Source organism: Fonsecaea erecta (assembly GCF_001651985.1).
Source record: "Fonsecaea erecta strain CBS 125763 chromosome Unknown Scaff4, whole genome shotgun sequence".
NCBI classification, from domain to species: domain Eukaryota; kingdom Fungi; phylum Ascomycota; class Eurotiomycetes; order Chaetothyriales; family Herpotrichiellaceae; genus Fonsecaea; species Fonsecaea erecta.
In genome coordinates, this window is record NW_017387247.1 from 2,447,478 (window position 1) to 2,468,804 (window position 21,327).

The 21,327-nt window shown below is 53.3% G+C and overlaps 8 protein-coding genes across 8 annotated transcripts; 6 read left to right on the plus strand and 2 right to left on the minus strand.

Annotated features, from left to right (window-relative positions):
• Positions 1 to 318: 318 nt before the first annotated feature.
• AYL99_05645 (hypothetical protein) lies at positions 319 to 5,522 on the plus strand (the record flags this gene model as incomplete). The annotated part of the gene is made up of 3 exons (XM_018837157.1): positions 319 to 3,347; positions 3,397 to 3,535; positions 4,908 to 5,522. The coding sequence occupies 3 exons, from the start codon at positions 319 to 321 to the stop codon at positions 5,520 to 5,522; spliced, it is 3,783 nt and encodes a 1,260-aa protein (XP_018694010.1).
• A 760-nt stretch (positions 5,523 to 6,282) lies between these two features.
• Positions 6,283 to 7,284, minus strand: AYL99_05646 (hypothetical protein; the record flags this gene model as incomplete). The annotated part of the gene is made up of 1 exon (XM_018837158.1): positions 6,283 to 7,284. One exon carries the CDS (start codon positions 7,282 to 7,284, stop codon positions 6,283 to 6,285), a length of 1,002 nt encoding a protein of 333 aa, XP_018694011.1.
• Positions 7,285 to 8,585: 1,301 nt separating this feature from the next.
• AYL99_05647 (diphosphomevalonate decarboxylase) lies at positions 8,586 to 9,868 on the plus strand (the record flags this gene model as incomplete). The annotated part of the gene is made up of 2 exons (XM_018837159.1): positions 8,586 to 8,650; positions 8,743 to 9,868. 2 exons carry the CDS (start codon positions 8,586 to 8,588, stop codon positions 9,866 to 9,868), a joined length of 1,191 nt encoding a protein of 396 aa, XP_018694012.1.
• Positions 9,869 to 10,707: 839 nt separating this feature from the next.
• Positions 10,708 to 12,238, plus strand: AYL99_05648 (hypothetical protein; the record flags this gene model as incomplete). The annotated part of the gene is made up of 2 exons (XM_018837160.1): positions 10,708 to 11,608; positions 11,667 to 12,238. 2 exons carry the CDS (start codon positions 10,708 to 10,710, stop codon positions 12,236 to 12,238), a joined length of 1,473 nt encoding a protein of 490 aa, XP_018694013.1.
• Positions 12,239 to 12,684: 446 nt separating this feature from the next.
• AYL99_05649 (hypothetical protein) lies at positions 12,685 to 13,399 on the plus strand (the record flags this gene model as incomplete). Its single annotated transcript, XM_018837161.1, has 2 exons — positions 12,685 to 12,768; positions 13,271 to 13,399. 2 exons carry the CDS (start codon positions 12,685 to 12,687, stop codon positions 13,397 to 13,399), a joined length of 213 nt encoding a protein of 70 aa, XP_018694014.1.
• A 1,588-nt stretch (positions 13,400 to 14,987) lies between these two features.
• Positions 14,988 to 16,520, plus strand: AYL99_05650 (hypothetical protein; the record flags this gene model as incomplete). The annotated part of the gene is made up of 1 exon (XM_018837162.1): positions 14,988 to 16,520. One exon carries the CDS (start codon positions 14,988 to 14,990, stop codon positions 16,518 to 16,520), a length of 1,533 nt encoding a protein of 510 aa, XP_018694015.1.
• Positions 16,521 to 16,919: 399 nt separating this feature from the next.
• Positions 16,920 to 17,827, minus strand: AYL99_05651 (hypothetical protein; the record flags this gene model as incomplete). Its single annotated transcript, XM_018837163.1, has 4 exons — positions 16,920 to 17,312; positions 17,369 to 17,503; positions 17,555 to 17,583; positions 17,644 to 17,827. 4 exons carry the CDS (start codon positions 17,825 to 17,827, stop codon positions 16,920 to 16,922), a joined length of 741 nt encoding a protein of 246 aa, XP_018694016.1.
• A 1,438-nt stretch (positions 17,828 to 19,265) lies between these two features.
• Positions 19,266 to 21,136, plus strand: AYL99_05652 (hypothetical protein; the record flags this gene model as incomplete). The annotated part of the gene is made up of 4 exons (XM_018837164.1): positions 19,266 to 19,616; positions 19,672 to 19,689; positions 19,738 to 20,068; positions 20,118 to 21,136. The coding sequence occupies 4 exons, from the start codon at positions 19,266 to 19,268 to the stop codon at positions 21,134 to 21,136; spliced, it is 1,719 nt and encodes a 572-aa protein (XP_018694017.1).
• Between the last annotated feature and the right edge of the window lie 191 nt (positions 21,137 to 21,327).

Here is a 21,327-nt window from a genome sequence, read left to right on the forward strand (position 1 = left end):
GGATAGCTTGGGCGTTCATCTGGAGGCTACATCAGTACACCGCAAATAGCACGGTATCTTCAACATACCTTTGTGTCTCTCTCACTCCAGGAATGGTGGTCTTGAAAGAGGTGAACAAAGTAAGGTGATGTCGGCCATCAACTGATTGAAGCTCGTTAGGAGCTATCCAACGGGCTTGGCAAGCGTCTCGGCGCACCTTCCATTTGCAGACTGTCGCATTATTTCTTTCGTCGCCCTTCCGCCGCAATGTTTTTCACTGTCGACGGTTGCGACACTCTCTCTGCATCAAGAGCATAACCTTCTAAGTCCTCCGCGGAAATGGATGAGCTATTCGACGTTTTTGAAGAAAATGGCCAGGTGCCACCTGCCAAAACAATCTCTAAATCACAGAAAAAGCGATTGAAGAGACAGGCCAACGGCGAAGTTAAAGATAACTTCAATGCCGAAGAAGCAACTGCTCCCTCTAGTGACGGGAGTGCCTCGGTTTCGGAAGATGCTGACAAGGAGATGACAGATGGAGATGCTCCGGGTGTCAAACGAATGCGCATGGAAGAAGAACCAGAGCCTGTCGTCACCGATACGTTCGAGACCGAACAATCCAGAGAAGTTGCTGCATCTGCTGGCCTGCTCCCAGGCAAAGAAGAAGAGAAGGTTATATTGTCGCACCAGGTTCGTCATCAGGTTGCTTTGCCACCAGACTACGACTACGTACCCATCTCAGAGCACAAGCCGCCAGCAGAACCTGCTCGGACGTGGAAATTCCAGCTCGATCCTTTTCAACAAGTATCCATTGCCTCAATTGAACGGAATGAGAGCGTCCTCGTCTCCGCCCATACCAGCGCAGGCAAAACTGTCGTGGCTGAATATGCTATCGCCCAGTGTCTCAAGAACAACCAGCGGGTGATCTATACTAGTCCCATCAAGGCACTCAGCAACCAGAAATATCGAGAGTTTCAAGCCGACTTTGGCGACGTCGGTCTCATGACTGGCGATGTCACCATCAACCCTACGGCTACCTGTCTAGTCATGACCACCGAGATTTTGCGCTCAATGCTCTATCGTGGATCCGAGATCATGCGAGAAGTGGGCTGGGTGATTTTTGACGAGATTCACTACCTGCGAGACAAGGTCCGAGGTGTTGTGTGGGAGGAGACAATCATTCTACTGCCAGACAAAGTTCGCTATGTGTTCTTGTCAGCCACCATTCCCAACGCAATGCAGTTTGCCGAATGGATCACAAAAACCCATAATCAACCATGCCACGTTGTCTACACAGATTTCAGACCAACGCCTCTGCAACACTACTTCTTCCCTGCTGGGGCCGACGGGATTCACTTGATTGTGGACGAAAAGGGTGTGTTCAGAGAAGAAAACTTTCAAAAAGCCATGAGTTCCATTGCCGACAAACAAGGTGACGATCCTGCAAATGCCTTAGCCCGTAGGAAGGGCAAAGGAAGGGACAAGAAGTTCAATAAAGGAGGCACTAAGGGTCCCTCTGATATTTACAAGATTGTCCGCATGATCATGACCAAAAACTACAATCCCGTCATTGTTTTCAGTTTCAGCAAGCGAGATTGCGAGGCCTATGCCATTCAAATGAGCAGCATGTCCTTCAATGAAGAGTCGGAGAAGGCCATGGTCTCGAAAGTGTTTGACAGCGCTTTGGAAATGCTCTCACCCGAGGACAAAAACCTGCCACAAATCCAACACTTATTGCCACTGCTGCGGCGAGGAATCGGCATCCATCACTCGGGCTTGTTGCCCATTCTCAAAGAGACCATCGAGATTCTCTTCCAAGAAGGACTGATCAAAGTTCTGTTCGCGACCGAGACGTTCTCCATCGGACTCAACATGCCAGCCAAAACGGTTGTCTTTACCAGTGTTCGCAAATTTGACGGTATCTCACAACGATGGATTACACCATCCGAGTTCATCCAGATGTCTGGCCGTGCTGGACGTCGTGGACTTGACGAACGAGGGATTGTTATTATGATGATCAACGAACAGATGGAACCTGGTGTTGCCAAGGACATCGTCCGTGGCGAGCAGGATAAACTGAACTCTGCTTTTTACCTGGGTTACAATATGATTCTGAATCTGCTCCGGGTCGAAGGTATCTCTCCCGAGTTTATGCTTGAGAGATGCTTTCACCAGTTCCAAAACACTGCCAGCGTGTCTGGCCTTGAAAAAGAACTGCAGCAGCTGGAAGCAGAGAAGTCGGCAATGGTCATTGAAGACGAAAGCTCAATCCGATCCTACTACGAGCTTAGAAACCAGCTTGATATCTATGCCGAAGACATGCGCATGGTTATCATCCACCCCAACTATTGTCTGCCTTTCATGCAGCCGGGTCGTCTAGTGGAGATCAAGGATGGAGAGCATGATTTTGGCTGGGGAGCCGTCTTGAACTTTACGAAGAGAAGCCAAGGCAAATCAGCGGAAAAGCTGATACCTCAGGAGGAGTGGATTCTCGACATTGCGTTAGAGGTTGCTGACGGACCTGCCCCAGCGACCAAGACTTTCCAATCTCTTCCTCAAGGGATTCGTCCTCCTCAACATGGTGAGAAGTCCAAAGTCGAAGTTGTCCCAGTCTCACTCAAATGCGTCCAAAAGATCTCTCATATTCGCATATTCCCCCCTGCCGACATGACCATCTCCGAGGAGAAAAAGAAAGTGCAGCAGGCATTAGCAGAAGTGAAGAGACGGTTCCCGGACGGTCTGGCTGTGCTGGATCCGATTGAGAACATGAAGATAACAGACAATTCGTTCAAGGACCTACTTCGCAAAATTGAGATTATGGAGTCCAGACTGGTGGCCAATCCACTGCACCATTCACCTCGCCTAGAAGGCCTCTACAACCAGTACGCGGCGAAGGTGAAGCTTACCAACCAGATCCGAAGCTTGAAGAAGCAAATCCAAGATGCACATGCAATCATGCAACTGGATGAGTTGAAATGTCGGAAGCGAGTTCTCCGCCGACTGCAATTTATCAACGAGGATGAAGTGGTCCAGCTCAAGGCCCGTGTCGCGTGTGAGATCAGCACTGGCGATGAATTGATGCTTAGTGAGCTCCTCTTCAATCGCTTCTTCAACGACTTGAACCCAGAACAATGTGCCGCAGTCATGAGTTGCTTCGTCTTTGAGGAAAAGGTCAACGAGAGCCCTACTTTAACCGAGGACCTTGCGAGGCCTTTGCGAGAAATCCAGAAACAAGCCAGACACATTGCCAAGGTGTCAGTGGAGTCGAAGTTGGCTATGAACGAGGAAGAGTACGTCCAGGGGTTTAAATGGCAGCTTATGCCGGTAATCTATGCGTGGGCGACTGGGAAGTCATTCGGCGAGATTTGGTAGGTTACGGAAAGCCGCTGAGGGTGGCAAATGCTGACTGCGACATAGCAAAATGACCGACGTGTACGAAGGCAGCTTGATTCGTACTTTTCGCCGACTTGAAGAAGCATTGCGTCAGATGGCAGAGGCCTCGAAGGTCATGGGGAGCGAAGAATTGGAAAAGAAGTTCGAGGAGGCGTTGAACAAGGTAAGGCGAGATATCGTGGCAGCTCAGTCACTTTATCTCTAGACTTGACCATACCAGAGAGACCGCGGACGACGCCATTTCCTCCGACCCAGCGAGTACCTGTGGGAGACAACGTTTTTGTGATTGCATGATACCCACACGGCCTTTTTTGATAGTAGACATGCACAGGTTCGTGGCGCTTGACATGGGGAACCAGGTATGATGTGTTGCCTGAGACCATGTCGATGCTAGACGACGGCTGCGCTAGTGCAGATTCCTTGCTTACGACACGAATCACGGCGAGAAAAGCTCCACGTCGCTTTTTTACGTTCTCTTTCCCTCTGCTTGGGGCAATTGATTTCCATTCGAATTGTCAACTGCCACCTACGAACTGTGACCTGGCGTGTGCCGCTCGTGATTGTAAATGGTCTGCAATCGTCCGAATTGCCATCCCTTTGTGCCATTCGCTCGACGACCTCGTATTTTCTTTGTCCCGTACTTGTTCTGCAGGTCGATTGAAGAAAACTTAGCCACCCGCATTGCAGGAATCCAGTCCCTCGGCTGATCAAAGGTGTGGGTATGGATTGGGCAGCGACCAGCACCTTGTAAGTGAAGTGGATGCCTAAAGGGTTTGCGAAGGGTCTGGTCCAGTGACCAGCAGCAAATCAACGGGCCCGAGGCTGCCCCGGCCTGCGTCTGGGATACGCCTAAGAGCCCTGAAAGCCCTTGGGTCATTGGCACCGCGACCCGCAGCTGCCACAACGCCAACTGACAAACCGACCCTCCACTCAGACTTCAAACTTGGACTTCCCTCCCATCACATCACATCCACATCACTACATCTCTTCCCGTTTTCCCACTCTTCACCGCTGCTCTGCCTCCTGTGAAACTATCAGGGCAACGCCGTCTCTCCCTAAATATCATCTCTGTCATCTTCATCTCCACGTCTTCAGCAGCCGACACTCCTCGACTTTGCCTGCCCTGCAAATTGCAATAAACACCGCACCTGCACATCGTCGGGCGTCCAGAGGCCAGAGCCAAAATGAATAGCCTGGCCACGCCCCCCGTCCCTCCTCACTTCCATGAGCATTCTCGTCTCTCCCCTAATAGATCAAGTGAGCAGCAGCCGCCGTCAGCATCAATCTGGAACAGCCAGCTAACCGCCACTTCAGTGTCTGCATCTGGTCCCTCTCGGAAACGAAAAGCGTCCCCCTCCCCGGATCGAGACGATGAAATGTCAACATCACCTTTTCTATCAAACGCCCGACTCCCTCCTCCCTCGACACCCAGTTCACGAAAACGAGCTCGGCCAAATCTTGTTGTTGGAAGGCCGTTATCCGTGGAAAGACTCCTTGAAACACTAGACAAGGAATCACTGACATCTGTGCTGAAGACTCTCTGTGAGAGACACCCCAGCCTTCGAGATGAGGTAGTCCAAGTCAGCCCTCGACCCAGCATTCAGAGTACTCTGCAAGTCTTGCGTCAATATTATACACGACTGATGGACTCTTTCCCTCTGGGTCCGAATCCCCGTTCCGATTATTCCTACGATCGTGTCCGGCCTCAGTGGCACGAACTGCTTGATGCCCTCACCGACTTCACCCCCCACTTCCTACCGCCAAACGAACATCAGTCGTCGACATCGCTCGAGTATCTGAACGATGTCACGCAAATCATCCATGACCTCCCAGAGTGGGACAACCCCCAGCACAATCTCGCCAAACAAAATGCCTACGAGGAGATCTCAAGAGCATGGGCCAGTGTCATCAAAGAAGCCAGCAAGAGAGGCGGAGGGTTTCAATTGCAGTTCAACGGATGGGAAGAGAAAATACGAGCACATAATGAGAAGAGTGGTGGTCGGCTCAGGGAAGCCTATGATGAGTTGATGCAAGCCCTCGGCTGGCTCAGACAAAGTTCTCAAACGTCACAGCAACAAAGCATCCGGCAGCAACTGTTTTCCAATACTTATGGCATGGAACAGCCAATGATTCGAACGGGCAATTGGTAAAAGGAAGAACTGGACACAGCCCAGTAGGCCATACCAAAGAACCATCACCAGCACACAATTGCATCAAGGTCACGGATACACGTTACACCATCACGAATTTCCTTTATTTTGGGCGGCGGGCGGTATGGGTATACACCTCGGGGCTAACGACTTGAAACGACCAATATTCGACTTTCACACCCACTCTCGCGTTGCCGCTTTTTTCATTTGTCTTCATGGGAATCCGATGCGTCGTGCGAAAACAAACATGTCAGTCGAAGACAGTCTTTTGCATTAACATCGGCATTCGATCACAGGTTGAAGGGCCTTTCAGAAGGCAATAAGAGGAATATATAATGTACAGGGCTGGCACGGACATAGCACCAGAAGCTGCGGCATGGAGGGATTCAGTTGAGTTCGGCTCCAGTCTCGAGTTTCAGTGCGATGTCCCTTGACAGCCTCTTTCTTCACACGATACCACTTCACAGGCACGGGGTAAGGTCAGGCAGAGGGTCCGGGAGGCGTCACCATCTGCCAATTACATTGGGTTGTGAAAGGGTTGAGAATCGGAGTTTGTACCTTATCCGGGAGATAGACTTGAATTGACTTGAGATTTGTACACAAGCATGGGCGGCCCTGTCTTGATCGAATGACAGGCTCACCATGCTCTATTACTATACAATGACACATGCTACGCTTTTTGATGGTGTGCAGGTTGGCCACAGCTATTCCCCAACTCTTCTTCGAAGACTGTTTCACGTCTACGCCCATCCGCCCCAGGTCATCTCATACCGAGCAGCTGTTCCGCTCTCATCCTCCATCCCTCGACGGTATTTAGCTTTGGCCGTACGTCGAGGTAGAAATTCAAGGCGTTATTGCCTTGCTTTCCAGTCTTGCCTTCGAGGGCCTTGCCCTGGTAGAAATCAATGACGTACTCGACCTTGCTCCCGTCGCACCGCTGAACGACCCAGTCGTGCCGGTCAAAGGGCTCGGTGTAGCCCCAGAGCGAGTTCCATCTCGCCTTGGGGGACTTGGCTCCGGCGCCTAGGCCCTGAAAGGAGAGCAGTTTGGGCCCGCCGCACGCGTCCGAGGTGCCCCTTTCCCACCGCTTGATCAGCACCCAGGCCTGCTCGTTGACGGCGTTGTGGATCGGGATGATGGCGGAGATGGACGTGGCCAGGTCGGTCGGGTTCGACGACGACAGCGTCTGTTTGCGCATCACCGCCTGGAAGAACTGGTGCTCCGACGGGTAGATCCAGTTGCCGCTCGCGGAGGCGCCCGTCTCGGACTCGGCGTTTGCTGGTGTGTTTGTTGTTGTCGTCGTCGGTGTCGGGGAGGGTTCTTGGGTGGATTGGGGAAAGGCTCGCGGGATGGAAGAGATCACACGCCCGTGTGAGAGGGGTCGTGCGGGTTGGTAGCCCGAGACGGTCTCCTCCGGGCTAGAATCTTGAGATATACGGTCTGAGGAGCATTCTTGAGAGGATATCGTTGCCGGCCTGGGGAGCGGAGGATGCGAGGCCGGCAGGCCAGGCTGTGTCGGGTGTGCGCGCGAGTGTGCGCGCGAGTGTGCTTCTCCTTGTTGTGATTGTGGATTTTTCATCTGCTGGGCCTGCTGAAGCCATAGTTCTCGAGTCTTGTGGTCGACGGGACAGGCTGGAGAGGAGTCTGTCGAGGGACTCTGTGGGTGGTGGTGGTTGAATTGATGATCATGAGGAGGAATTGAAGACGCCGCGGGTGTCGTCGCTTGAGGCTCTGGGCCGGGATCTGCTTTCCACCAGCCCATTCGGAAGTCCGTGTTCCTTTGTTTCTTTACTGGTAGATTGATGTATATGTGACCGTCCGTGGGAGCGCAGAGAATCTATTTCGTGGCAAAGAGGGAAAAAGTTGCGGATGCGAGGAGAGCTCGTTGATTTTCGGAAAGAGTTGATGATGCGGGGAGCGCAGCCTGATTCATTATTATTGATTGCAAATGTCCCATGGTCAGCCAGAGATCCTCGTCGACCTCACATCCTCCCGACACCTTTACTTGTGCCTAAACCGGTCTATTGATTGCATGCAAGCCTGCCCTTGAGCTACTTAATCAGCCGTTTCTCGTCTTTCTGAAACACTCCCGCTGACCAAAGTTTGACTTTGATCGCTAGTCACATGGGTGCTCGGTTGACAGATATATTGACTGCATACGAAGCATATGCATCGAGCGGAAATCTACCGTAGGTCTACTTCTCAAAGGGATGATTATTTGTCGCAGTGCATATCATTCCACTGGGAAGCAAGTGAAAGGAAACGGTCCTCTCTCTGTTCTTTTGGAAATCGGGCGACCTGCACTCTGATCAGTTAGCCCTGTTCCCTGTCTCACAGCTCACTATGGTGAATGTTTGGATAGGCCGGCGTTGTATACTCTACACCGTGTTTCCTGCTGTTGGGCATTTCGTTCCACGACCTTCAGCCAGGGGTGGTTTGAGGAGAAGCCACCCAACAGGGCGCGTGGGCGTGTGTATCAGCCACTCATCCACAGTGACAAGACGCTCTACTCTGGGAGAGGCATCGGGCATGTTCATGAAGCTGGAGAGACTATCTCGCGTGGTCACCAACGAGTAATACTACGGATAAACTGTGCATCCTGAAAAGAACCAGGAAGCCAGGGCGACTGGTGACCCAATTGTCCAGGAGCGTCTTCATACAGCATGATACTGCCATCTCTTGTTCTTTGTGACTGTCGGCGTAGTCGCAGACCTCGGTGAAAGAAAAAGAGATGGATTGTTGTATCATGCACACTGGAGATGAAGTTGACGGGATTGCGGGCGATGTATTGATACAGACAAATCGTACGGCGGGCATTGATCGATCTCGACAATTTATTACCAAGATTTGAACCTGATGGCCTCCCCAAAACATCTCCCGTTCCAGGAGAGGCTAAGAAAGGTACGATGTTGTGCGCTTAACTGTATCCAGCCTGGGCCTGAAGCCGACGGGCGGAACCAAGATTGTGGGCCACATAATTTTCGAGTGGACATCCCTACCTCGTAATACTTGGATGCACACACCGTTAATTCTCCCTGGTTCGAAGCGTTGCCAGACACAATTATGTCCAGCTCAAATACCGTGTTCCGGTCCAGTACCACTGCCCCTGTTAACATCGCTGTGATTAAGTAGGTACGCCAATATGCCCCTCTAGCCGCCCCTGACGCCGCACATCGCACATGACATGAATGTCAAAGACAGAGCTAACCAGCGCAAACAGATACTGGGGAAAGCGTGACACGGTCTTGAATCTTCCGACGAACTCCTCTCTGTCTGTGACATTATCTCAGAAATCGCTACGAACCCATACCACTGCATCATGCTCCGAATCCTTTACGGGCCCGGACACTCTGGTGCTGAACGGAGAAAAGGAGGATATCCAGTCTTCAAAGAGAACGCAAGCGTGCCTCAAAGTCCTTCGCTCGCTGCGTGAAGCCCTGGAGGCCAAGGACACGTCGCTGCCGAAACTCTCGAAATGGACTCTGCGGCTGGTGTCTACCAACAACTTCCCTACGGCCGCTGGGCTTGCTTCTTCGGCCGCCGGGTTTGCAGCTCTCGTCCGAGCAATTGCTGATCTCTACGAGTTGCCACAATCACCAAAAGAGCTCTCATTGATTGCGCGGCAAGGGTCTGGATCGGCCTGTAGGAGTCTGATGGGTGGCTACGTGGCCTGGCGAGCGGGTACGAAGGAGGATGGAAGTGACAGCTTGGCTGAAGAGGTGGCCTCAGTCTCACATTGGCCGGATATGAGGGCCTTGATATTGGTGGTCAGTGCTGAGAAGAAAGGCGTCCCGTCCACTGCGGGTATGCAGACCACGGTCGAGACATCCACTCTGGCACCTGCAAGGTTCAAGGAAATTGTTCCGAAGAGGATGCAGGAGATTGAGAAAGCTATCGAGGAGAGGGACTTTGAGACCTTTGCGCGGATCACGATGCAGGATTCCAATTCGTTCCACGCCATCTGTCTGGATTCGTGGCCGCCGATTCACTATTTGAACGACGTATCCCGCGCGGCCATGAACGCGGTAGAGACGGCCAATCGAAAAGCAGGAAAGTTGATCTGCGCATATACCTTCGACGCAGGGCCGAACGCAGTCATCTACTACCTGCAAGAACACGCCCACCAAGTGGCAGGAGTGTTCCGAAACATCTTACCCCGAGTACCAGGCTGGGAAGGCGAGTTCGGAGAGTCCATTCGTCCGAACGAGTTTGGAGGATTGGAACAGAAGACGCTGATGACACTGAAGGCGGGTGTGAGTCGCGTCATCTGCACAGCTGTGGGAGGAGGGCCAGAGAAGGTGGAGAGACATCTGGTAGACGAAAGCGGGAATGCGGTGGTGGAATGATTCCACGTCCCGAGATGAAGAAACTGTCCGCATCCAAGGACGAATTTTCGACCGGCTCATACTCTTATTGCGAGTGGCATGTGACACTACAGCCTGCATACGCCGGGGCATTTGGCATATTGACTGGACGAGGAGACCTCGGTGCAACATTCCCATCACGTATCTCAGCAAGAATCTGGTGAGTGCGGGACGGGCTCGCTAGGCTAGACGTCGGCAATGGATCGCAAAGGATTTAGTGGTCATGTCGTTAATTAAAGAGGATGCTTTACCTACAAGTGAGAGGTACGCAGTAGTTGTCAGATAGGGAAGCAAGGCCCACTAGCCCTTCTGCCCCTCCCACCCACTTCCTACTTCGGTGACGGGGGCTGATCCGCCGTGCCAGTAGAAAGCACGCCGCCCGAGTTGTTGGTGGGTACCGGTACAAGGATACGGGGCATCCCTTACCGCGCTTGGTAGGTATCGTACGGGGTAACGAGGGGGGGGCGGTTTAGCCGCGGTGTCTGAAGGCTGCTGGGAGCTCGTACTTTATGGCTCCCAACGATCGATGCAGGCTTGTCGACCAGATTTTTGTCTTGGTTGAGTACTCGGTACCGAGGTTTGCTCTCCTTATTCCAGTCTCTCAGGCGAGACTCTCCTCATCCTTTTCTAACCAACCCGGGGGGCCCCCCCACTCCCTTCTAGGGGCCTATCCAGACCCTGGTCCATTTCTACCTCGTGCCGGTGGTGCACCCACCGCCACGTACGCCCTCTATTAATATTTTCCCACATATCTCGCCGACGCCTCCTTTTTTTCTTCATTCCACAAACACCAGGCCCATACCCATACCCTCCGTTTCATCATGATTGCGGCCAACAACAATTTCGACGTCATTATCATTGGCGCCGGCATTAGCGGCATCAACTCTGCCTACCGTCTTCAAGAAGGTCTCCCCGACTACTCATACGCCATTCTCGAAGGGCGAGCAGAGATCGGCGGCACCTGGAGCTTGTTCAAGTATCCTGGCATCAGGTCCGATTCTGATCTTCACACCTTTGGCTTCCCCTGGGACCCATGGAAGGAAGATCGCTCCATCGCCGACGCGGGATCCATTCTGCGTTATGTCAAAACCACCGCAGCTAAACACGGCATCGACAAACACATCAAGTACCACCACAAGGTCGAGTCGATGAATTGGTCGACCGAGAATCAGCATTGGGAACTTGATGTCACGGTCGATGGGAACGAGAAGCGGAAGTACTACTCTCGATTCATCCTTCTCGGCACCGGATACTATGACTATACTCAAGGCCTCAATTCCAAGATTCCCGGCATTGAGAAATTCAAGGGCACCGTCGTCCACCCTCAATTCTGGCCCGAGGACCTTGATTACACCGACAAGAAAGTCGTCATCATCGGCAGTGGCGCCACCGCCGTGACCCTCCTGCCGGCCATGGTCGACAAGGCCAAATCGGTTACCATGCTCCAACGTTCACCAAGTTATTTCCTACCCATCCCCTTGACCGAGCCTATTGACGGTCTCATCAAATGGATCTTCCCGGAAAAGTTCGCCTATCAACTCATCCGGATCAGATTCCTCCTCGTCGGGTACTTGTTCTTTCAATTTTGTCGACTCTTTCCCAAACAGGGCCGATCTACCCTGCGCAAAGCCACCGAGAAGGAGTTGCCGGCCAACATTCCTTTCGAGCCTCATTTCGTTCCTCGGTATAATCCCTGGGAACAAAGAATGTGCATCACGCCGGGTGAGTTTGCCGTAACCCCTTGAACCGGATATTGGACAACGTGCTGACTTCTCTCCAGGTGGTGATTTCTTTGCGGCACTGCGCACAGGCAAAGGCGACGTTGTGACCGACACGATCCAAGATATGAGCGCCAACGAGATCAGACTCCAATCAGGGGCAACTCTCCCTGCAGACATAATCATCACCGCCACCGGTCTCAAGATTCAGTTCGGTGGCGGTGCCAGTGTTAGTGTCGACGGCGAGCCTTACCAAATGAACAAGAAGTTCATTTGGCGTGGCGCTCTGCTACAGGACTTGCCAAACTTCACGTTCATCTTTGGATATACGAATGCCAGCTGGACCCTTGGTGCCGATGCCACGGCCCAACTGTGGGTTCGTCTCCTCAAGGAAATGAAGGCCAAGAACATGACGAGTATGGTTCCGCGAATCAACGAAAACGAGCAAGTGACGGAAGTGCCCCTTCTGAACTTGAACAGTAGCTACATCAAGGCGGCTCAAGAGGCAGACACGCTTCCCAAGGGTGGGGATCGAGGGCCGTGGTTGCCGAGGAGCTCCTATCTTCGAGATATCTGGCATGCGAAGTTTGGCGATATTCGCACCGGGCTGCAATTCAATAGGATCTCGACCTAGACACCTGCAGGTGGTAGTCAGGTCTCTTCTGGTGGTGGCAATGGGTTGCTGAGGGCGTTGACGGGCGCGTTTGCCTTCTATTACTAGTGAATTGCTGAAATACCCCTTTCCGAAGGTTTGGACTGAAAATAGAATTGTTATCGGTTGCATGATTTTCCGAAGCCGGTGTCCGCCGCTGCCGCTGCCGCTGCCGCTGCTTTTTCCCGTCACAAATTTATTTCTGACCGCCCATTTCTTTTTGCCACGTTCTCAGCCTGGCTCTTCTTTCCACTCTCTCTGTTTTAAATCAGTTTTCGAAGAGTCCTTTTCTCCCTTGTCCTCCTCCAGTCTACCACTTCCCCCTCCGACCTTATAAAACTCAAGACAAAGACACTCTTTGACTGCTGGCTCTTGCTATCACCACTACCGCCAACCTCGCACGTCCCCTGTGATTCAACTCCGGCAAAATGGGCAACGGAGCCAAGGCCGCTCAGAAACGGGAGCGTAACACGAAGGATTCCAAGAAGGAACCAAGCAGTCAGCTGAAGAAGGTATGTGTCGATTTCCGCATTTCGATTAGTGTTCGTGTCTTCTTTTTTTTTGTGTCCACGGCATCCCGCCCTGAGTGTACCCGTGCCAAACCCTGGAGATGTGGGATCGTTTTGGGTTTCCCGGTCGTGACCTTGCGATGACATGGCGTATGTCGGTAGAGCCGGAGTGGAAGAGGACGTGGGTTTTGATCCTGGGGGACTCTGATTCTAGATGCCCGGCTAAATCTCAGCCTTTCCTGTCTCGCGTGTTCGGTAAGAACATCGGCCTGAGAGAAAAATGTCTTCCCTGACAGTTAGGCATATCCCATCCCTCTATGGTTATAGAAGGCTTGTCTGTTCTTCTTGAACGCAGCTCCGGCACATTGCAATCTACGTCCACGAAGCCTTCCTGATTTTCACGCCATATACCGTTTTGCCTTCTACCCGCCTTCTGCTAACCTGTTTTCTTGTATTTCTGTCTTCAACTACGATTAGATGGCTAATGATACTGACAACAATACAGAACGCAGCAGCCCAGTCCATCAAGTGCAAAATCTGCTTTGCCACATTCCAGAGCACCTCGGCTCGCAAAGGCCTGGAGGACCACGCTGCCAACAAACACAGCAAGAAATACGAGGAGTGTTTCGTCTAATTGCCAGCATCAAACCACTCGAGAGTTACGGGGGGGGGAGGAATGACGACGACATGATTTGTCAATGAAAGGGGTCCGCGCCGAGAATCGTCGAAACCAGCCGGTGGGCGGGCAGGACACTCGTCATTGGAAATGAAGGCACATTGAAATGGGACGAGCTGCTACATGACTTCTCAGTGATGCGACCGGGCAAGGGCCGACGAGAACTTTGACGCTGCGTTTGTTAGCGAGGGAGTTGGGGGTGTGTTTTGTATGGACCTTCTTCGAGGCGTCACCGGTTCTGAACCGATCACAGGACAAATACAAGCGAGTGTCGTCGTGGCCATGTTCCCATTTCCTCGAGTCTCTCGTCTTAGCCAAGGGTTCGCCTTCTACTCTTCTGCCCCTTCTGCTCCAAGTTTCTAGACTTTGCATTGGCAGCACACGCCTTTCCAAGGCACCCTTGTTGGTGAGCAATCAATCCGACGACCAACAGCTAGCCGCCTAATGACTCGAATGCAACTTCGAATAGGCAAGAGCCCAGGAGCCGTGGATATATATATCTCTCCCTCCGGGCGTGTTGTCGATCCACCCTCAAACCAATACCAACGAGATCGCCTTCCACTTCTCTAGCCGTGGCTGTCTCTATACTACAGCAGAACCGATACATGTGTGAAAGACCACGAGACGTCGCCTCGTTATACCTTCTCATACACTCTCTCACCTCGAGGGAGGGGGGCGGGTGTGTTCTGGTGCCGCAACCAACCAAACTCTGACTCTTACGGACTTCTAACTAATGACTTCGAATACGACGTAATTACCATGTACTCGGTACATACTGTAGTACATACCGTGTCTATCCGCACCCCTGCATCTACTGTGCTGCGTACATAAGTAACCGAGAGCAATGCCATGGATTACGATCACCCCATTCAATCTCATAAATCTCATAAATCCCATGGACATCAAGACGCGGAGGAGGAGACGATCTCAGCACATAAAATCGTCACATACGTACCCAATATGTACACAGGTTGGTTCCCTTTTCTTTATTCCTCTGGGTTTTTTTTAAACAAAAAATTACCCTCCTTTTCCTATTCGAGATTCCGCTGTCGACGCGGAGTTGAGCGATTCGTCCGGTGGTCGAGCATTATTACAATGGCGTTCTGGGCTTTTGTGTTTCACTTATGCACCATATTATCACGATTGCGCCCTGTGACCTGCCTGCCTGGCCAGGTTGATACGATAAGATTTATTGTTATCATTAGGCATCCATTCCCCCTTACATATCCAACTGGCGCAGATGAGATCTATATGTACTGCACAGTAAATTATTATTATCCCCACTACATAAATAAACGAGGAGGCGATCTTATGTGCGTGTAAGGGCCCCGTCAGGCAGGCTCTTGGCCGGTGTGTGGTGTGTGGAACAACAGTTCGGTCCCTACAGCATTGCATTTCATTGCGCTCGCTGGTGACCATATACGACATACGAGAGACAGAGAGAAAGAAGTAAAAAGCAGAGTCTCAGACTCGATTAGCCGCCCTCCACGGGGCATCGGCACTGGTAACTGCTCGTTCAGTATTCCCGTGGCAAGCTCCGGCAAGGATGAATGGGATACAGGTCGACGAGTTCGCCGCCAATGGCGCATCGTCATCAGCCTCAGCCTCAGCATCAGGGCCAGGCCCGACACCAGCAGCGGCGGGCCCAGCCTTGCTCCATCGCTCGCTGCACGCACGCCCCTACCAGGTCACGGCGGCGAAGGGTCTGTACTTGACTCTCTCGGACGGGCGCACCATCATGGACGCCTGTGGCGGTGCGGCGGTCGCGTGCCTGGGCCACGGCAACGAGGAGGTGCTGCAGGCGGTCGCGCGCCAGATGAGCACCGGCGTCAGCTACATCCACTCGCTGACCTACACGACCGACTCGGCCGAGCAGCTGGCGCACCACCTCATCGACGGTCCCCAGGGCGCCGGCCGCTTCGGGCTCGAGCGCGCGTACTTTGTCAACTCCGGCAGCGAGGCCATGGACGCGGCCCTGAAGCTGGCGCGGCAGTACTTTTTCGAGCTGGGCCAGACGACGCCCAGGGGCTCCCGCTCGCACTTTGTGAGCCGGAAGCAGAGCTACCACGGCACCACGGTCGGCGCCATGAACGTGAGCAGCAACCTCCCCCGCAAAGTCCCTTACGCGTGTTTCCAGTTGGACAACGTCAGCTGGGTCACCCCGGCGTACGCGTACCAGTACTCGGACTGGCGGAGGGGCCAGAGCGAGGAGGAGTTCGCGCAGGCGCTGGTGGACGAGCTGGATGCGCATTTCCAAGCGATCGGGCCCGAGAAGGTCGTCGCGTTCATCGCCGAGCCCCTCGTCGGCGCCACCAGCGGATGCACGCCCGCGCCCCGGGGTTACTTCCGGGGCGTGCGGCGGGTCTGCGATAAGTACGGCGTGCTGCTAATCCTGGACGAGGTTATGAGCGGTATGGGCCGGACGGGGACGCTGTTCGCCTTCGAGCAGGAGGACGTGGTGCCGGACCTGGTCACCGTCGGCAAGGGCCTGGGGGGCGGGTACGCGCCGGTGGCGGGCGTGCTGATCCACAAGAAGATCGTCGACGTGCTGCGCGCCGGCTCCAGCAGCTTCAACCACGGCCACACCTACCAGGCGCACCCGGTGGGCTGCGCGGCCGCGCTGGCGGTGCAGCAGATCCTGCGGCGCGACGGGCTGGTCGAGAACGTCGCGCGGCTGCACCGGGTGGTGTATGGGTTGCTCGTCGACGCGCTGGGGCCGGCCAAGTACGTGGGCGACATCCGGGGCCGCGGCCTGTTCTGGGGCATCGAGTTCGTGCGGGACAAGAGCTCGCGCGAGTCGTTCGCGCCGCACGTCGGCTTCGGCGCTCGCTTCCAGGCCCTCGCCTTTGACCTGGGCGTCGCCGTCTATCCGGGCTCGAGCACCGTGGACGGCACCCGAGGCGACCATGCCATCCTCAGCCCGCCGTACAATGTGACGGAGGACGAGCTGAGGAAGATCGTCGACGTGATGAAGGCTGCGTACGATCGGCTGGAGAAGGAAGTGGACGGTGAGTCGTGGGGTGACAATGATGCTGCTGCCGCTGCTGCCGCCGGCCATGGACATGCGAAGCCATATTGAACTGGAATAATAGACAGATCAAAGCGGGTGAAAGGATCAGAAGTGGTCTGAGTACTATTACTATTAACCCTGCACTGCTTGCTTGCTTCCTTTCATTCATCACACAAAATCCGCCCTTTCTTCTGAGCTCTCAGAACTCCTTTGATAATGCCAGGTCGTGTGGTTGACCTGACTGGGTTTCCCACATTCCAGGGATCCATTTCTTTCTTTATTGCATCCTTCTCCTGAAAATGCAAGCATCGTAAAACTCATAGAACCAACCCTCTTAGGATGCTGCCGCCGGACAAAACTCCAAAACCGTGGGCCGATGAGTCCCTCGAATCCAATTCTTCATAATGCATGCCATAGAATGATAACCCCCCTTCCGAGCGTCTCAAGAACCCAAGGATTCTGCGTCCTCTATCGTACCGTTACTTCCGCATTGCCCCGGCTCTGTGGCCGTGGAATGTCTCCTAGTTCATTACCAGTCCCACTTTGGCCCCGTTTCCGTCCTGGGAGGAAATGGAAGTGGTGCTTGCCCTCTTCCTTGGTGGCGGCATTCGTGGTGACGGTCTCGCCGTTGGAATCGCCAAATCGGGACAGGAAACTCTTCTTCTTGGGCTCTTGAGGCTTGCTCGCTTCTTCATTCAGTTTCACATCCTCAAAGATCGGATCCTCTGCGGCGGTGGGTCTCTCAAATGTCGTGCTGCTTAGTGTTGAGCGCGTGGGGAAGCGGGTCGCTGGTCGCGAATCGAGAGATGTGCGCGAGGTGAAGCTGTCGCTTTGGATAATGGGAGAGCGGCCGGAAATGTCCTGCAGCCATGGTCAGGCTGTTGTTGAAGCACTGTGTTAGGAGAATGATAACCTACAAAAGATCTTCTGTATGACTCGAAAGATTCGCGAGAGATGGTGAACGCCTCGTTGTCATTGAAACATTGGCGATGGTTGGTGGTGGTAGAGGACGGCGACTTTGCCCAGAAGGACTGCTTTTCCGTAGGTGATGGCTGTTACACAATCAGCAGCTGAGTCTGGGAGAATTCGTTGGCACCACATACAGGGAGATATTCACCACTGTCGTTGACGGCTGGTCAATGTTAGCCTCGGGTCAACGTTTATTCTGGTGGGGGATGGATGTGTCGCGTACAACTCAGTTTGAACTCGTTGGGCTCGACCGTCTTTTCCTTGATTCCTAATGCTAACGACGGCTTATCCCTGCTATACGGACTCTTGACATTGCCGTCGACAGAGTTGGGGCGAGTGTTCTCGTCGTTGGTCTCAATGGGGGCAGTCGGGCGCTTCGAGGTAAATGGCATGCGGAAGGGAGGCATATTGAAGGACGGGAGGGGACCTGGTCGTATACCGTGAAACGGTTACTGCAATAAGAAAAATCTGTATATGAGGGGAATGGAAGGAATGCTGTTATGTTTCGTCTCTCACAGAGAAAATATGAGAAGACAGGATGTTTCGGAGGAAGAGGTGCGCACAAAAGAAGTCTTTGTCACGAGCTGCCCAGTACCAGAGGCCAGCAGCCAGCACCCGGGTCCGAAGGCGGGCAACAAAACAGTAAGGGTAACGCCACGGCCACCTGGACAGCACGGAAACGTGCCGGGAGACCGGGTACTCATGGGCACCTAGTAGGGTTCAGCGGGCAAAGTTACACCACCTGCTACGGGGGTCATTGGGCGTCTTCTGGCGCCGATCATTAACCGGAGAACGGCCTCACGAGGGGCCCCTCCCTGCGCATGGGCGCAATCCAATGGGCACCCCGCGCACCCACTGGGCCAATACTCCTGGTGGCTTTGTCAACTCCAGTCATCCACCCTGCATGGGCTGGTCGCATCGGACCCCATAGATAGCATCTCTTTCTTTGTTTCGTCAACCACGCCCTTGAAGGAGTATTGGGTCTCACACTGTGCATGCAGGTACAGGATACGAGAGGGAAAATTTTCTCATCCATGCCATGGGTTTTGGGTCAAGGCAAGCGCCAAAATTGATGATTCATCTCAACCACTGTTTGCCATTCGAAGACTGACACTGCCCCCTAATGTAGATAGATGTATTACAGTACCGGCATCTTGATCGACGAGAGTTTCCTCCACACTTTGCCCATCCTCCAGTAAACTATATGACGTCGACAAGCAAATTTTTTTTTTTTTTCAAGCAGAAGACGGCATACGATATCGGATCCTCCCCACATGCGAGCCGTCTCAGCCTCAGCCTCAGCCTCTTTGACTTGTCCAAATCTATCGATACATCCATCGCCCTTTGTCCGTCTCCTGGTCGATAGTGTATCACAGCGAGGGTACCTGCATCTCGATACGTGCGCCATTGTGCAGATTGCCGTCTCCTGTACTCCTCTATACCTCACATTACCGTGCTGCCAGTGTTTCCTTCTGATGAATTATTTCCTGGTGACGATGGAGAGCCAGGGGGTTGTGGCTGTTCTGCAGGACAATCGATCCGACCACGACCACGTAATGCGGTGGATGTGGTAACTTCACAGCATGGACTGCGTAAATGAGCCCTGTCAAAACAATCAATTGCTGCACGACCAAGTCGGGCGAATGCAGGATAATACTGGATAGGCAGAGAGAGAGAGCTACCAAGTGAGTTTGATCAATTCAATCCGTGTCGCCAACACAATCCAGGTCTTCAGGTCTTCACACGGTGAGAGTTAGTCAACGTTTTTCTGTTTGTGACTGATATCACTCTGGCCCCATTCCCTTCACCATCACTATCATACCAACTGGAAGCTGCATGTCGCAGATGGCAACTGCACGATTTCGTGCACGGCTAGAGCAGGTGCTGCTGTCTCCCTGCGTCACCACTACCATCGCGACGACAAAGTCCACGGCGCCTGGCGCGTTATCAGTTGCATTCCCTCTCCCTCGAGTTTTCCTTCAGTCCATCGTTAGCAGTTCAGCCGACCACATTGCAGACTGCTCTATCATTTCTTGGGTGCTGGCCTCCATTGCTCTTCGGAAATGGGGTTCTTCCTTTTCATCCTTCCTCGCGTCTAGCATTCCTACCATACTGTTCTCTGGCAAGATGCTCGCCCCCGTCCCGGAGGGCGCTGTCTTCTTCTTGGAATGGCCAATGTGGGCGCGCTTAGCTCTTGTGAGTAGAGGCCATGCCATCTATCGAGAAAGTCCCCACTGATCGCCTGTAACAGATCTTAGGTGGTTTGCTTGTTCGTGTCTCGGCCCTCGCCTTGTTCTCCCTCTGACATTTCTCTTAGACGGTTATCCTTACCACCGCCTTCGTGGTCAAGCTGAGGAATTGGGCGCAGGACAGGAGGCTGGAAAGAAGAGCAGTGGAAGAGCAGGCCGAACGAGGGGAGATGACATTGGTCAACTGCTTGGACGAAGATATACCTTTCGGCATCCGCGCTTTGATTGAAGATCCCGAAGTTGAAGGGGTGTGGAACGCTCGGACGGCAACTGCATTACAATTCGACAGAGCCCGATGTCCCGCCCCTTCGCAGTTGGCAATCAGGCCCATTAAATACTCGTCGATTGCTTCTAGCTCAATATGCGATTCCTCAGACATAGGACTAGCGTCACCGGAAGGTGAGAGACATCAGCACTGGACCACTGGCTTTTGGCTGACTATGCACAGCGGATGTTGATCCACCAGCTGAATCTTCCTCCTCGAAGAAAGGGAAGACGATTGTCATAAGCTACAACGATCCATATATTCGCGCGGACGCCGCCGAGACCGCGCCAGGTCTGGCAATTTCCGGTGTTGTGCTCAATGCGGACCTTATCACTGACAATGGTTACACAGATGGTGTTTCTTCAATGTCAACGGACACACTGAGCCCGTCGCCCTCAAAATTGCAGCTTCGTCACATAACCAACCTTCGATCTTCGGGAGCACGGAAATTTGTCATTGGTAACAAGGGGAGAAACACTCAGGAGGGCCACCAGAGGCCAGAAAGGCGTTCTGATCCCAATCCTCTTGAGGGCATGGAGGCCCATAGGCGCTTCCATGCCGCAGAAAGCGGCCAACTACTTCCAAGGAATCGGCGGCACACTGACATGATCCTGACGCCACCGTTTACACCCTCTCTTTCGGACAGCGATGACAGCGACGACTCGGCATCCCGTGCTCTATCATGGCCTGCTCGAAATGGCAATATCAATCTCGGCAAACAGTTTTCTCGCAGGGCGGAAAGGATGGAAGGACCAAGACCCGTGCCTTTCCGCGCGTTCGTCGAGTCCTTACCCACCACCAAACCACCCCCTTCGGCATGGACGGAGAAGACCCAGGCCAGGGTTGACGCGAAAATTCTCCCTTCTCCCAAAACGAGCGAGACCGCATCCAACACTTCTCTGCACACTCCAAGCTCTTCTACAAGTTCAATATCCGTGACAACCACAACGTCGCCTTCCGGTTCGCTCTCTATTGCAAATACTCGATCACGGAAAGTCAACGATGGGTTCGAAGTTCTACCTGCCGGCACACTGGAAAAGGGACCCAGGGTCAAGGACTTTGGGACCCGGCACGAGGACGTGGAGATGAAGAAGAAGCCTAAGAAGCTACAGAAACGGTCGCGCTCAAGTTCTGAAAGCCGTCGAAGTTCAACAGAGAGTCGGAGGCTCAGCAGCGACATCTTTCGTTTGCCGGTTTTCTGAGTTTGTGGAGGCTTTCAATCCGTGTTGGAATAAGGGTTCTTGTAGCTTTGGATTTGCATTGTTCGACCAGGCTGTCCATTCGTTTTGCAGAGGCAATCCCGTCCGCAGGGGACGACGTTCGTTGGCATACCTCGATTGTCTTGGGAAGTAGTTGTCCGGCTTTGCTTAACTCAACGTACGAGGGTCCCGCG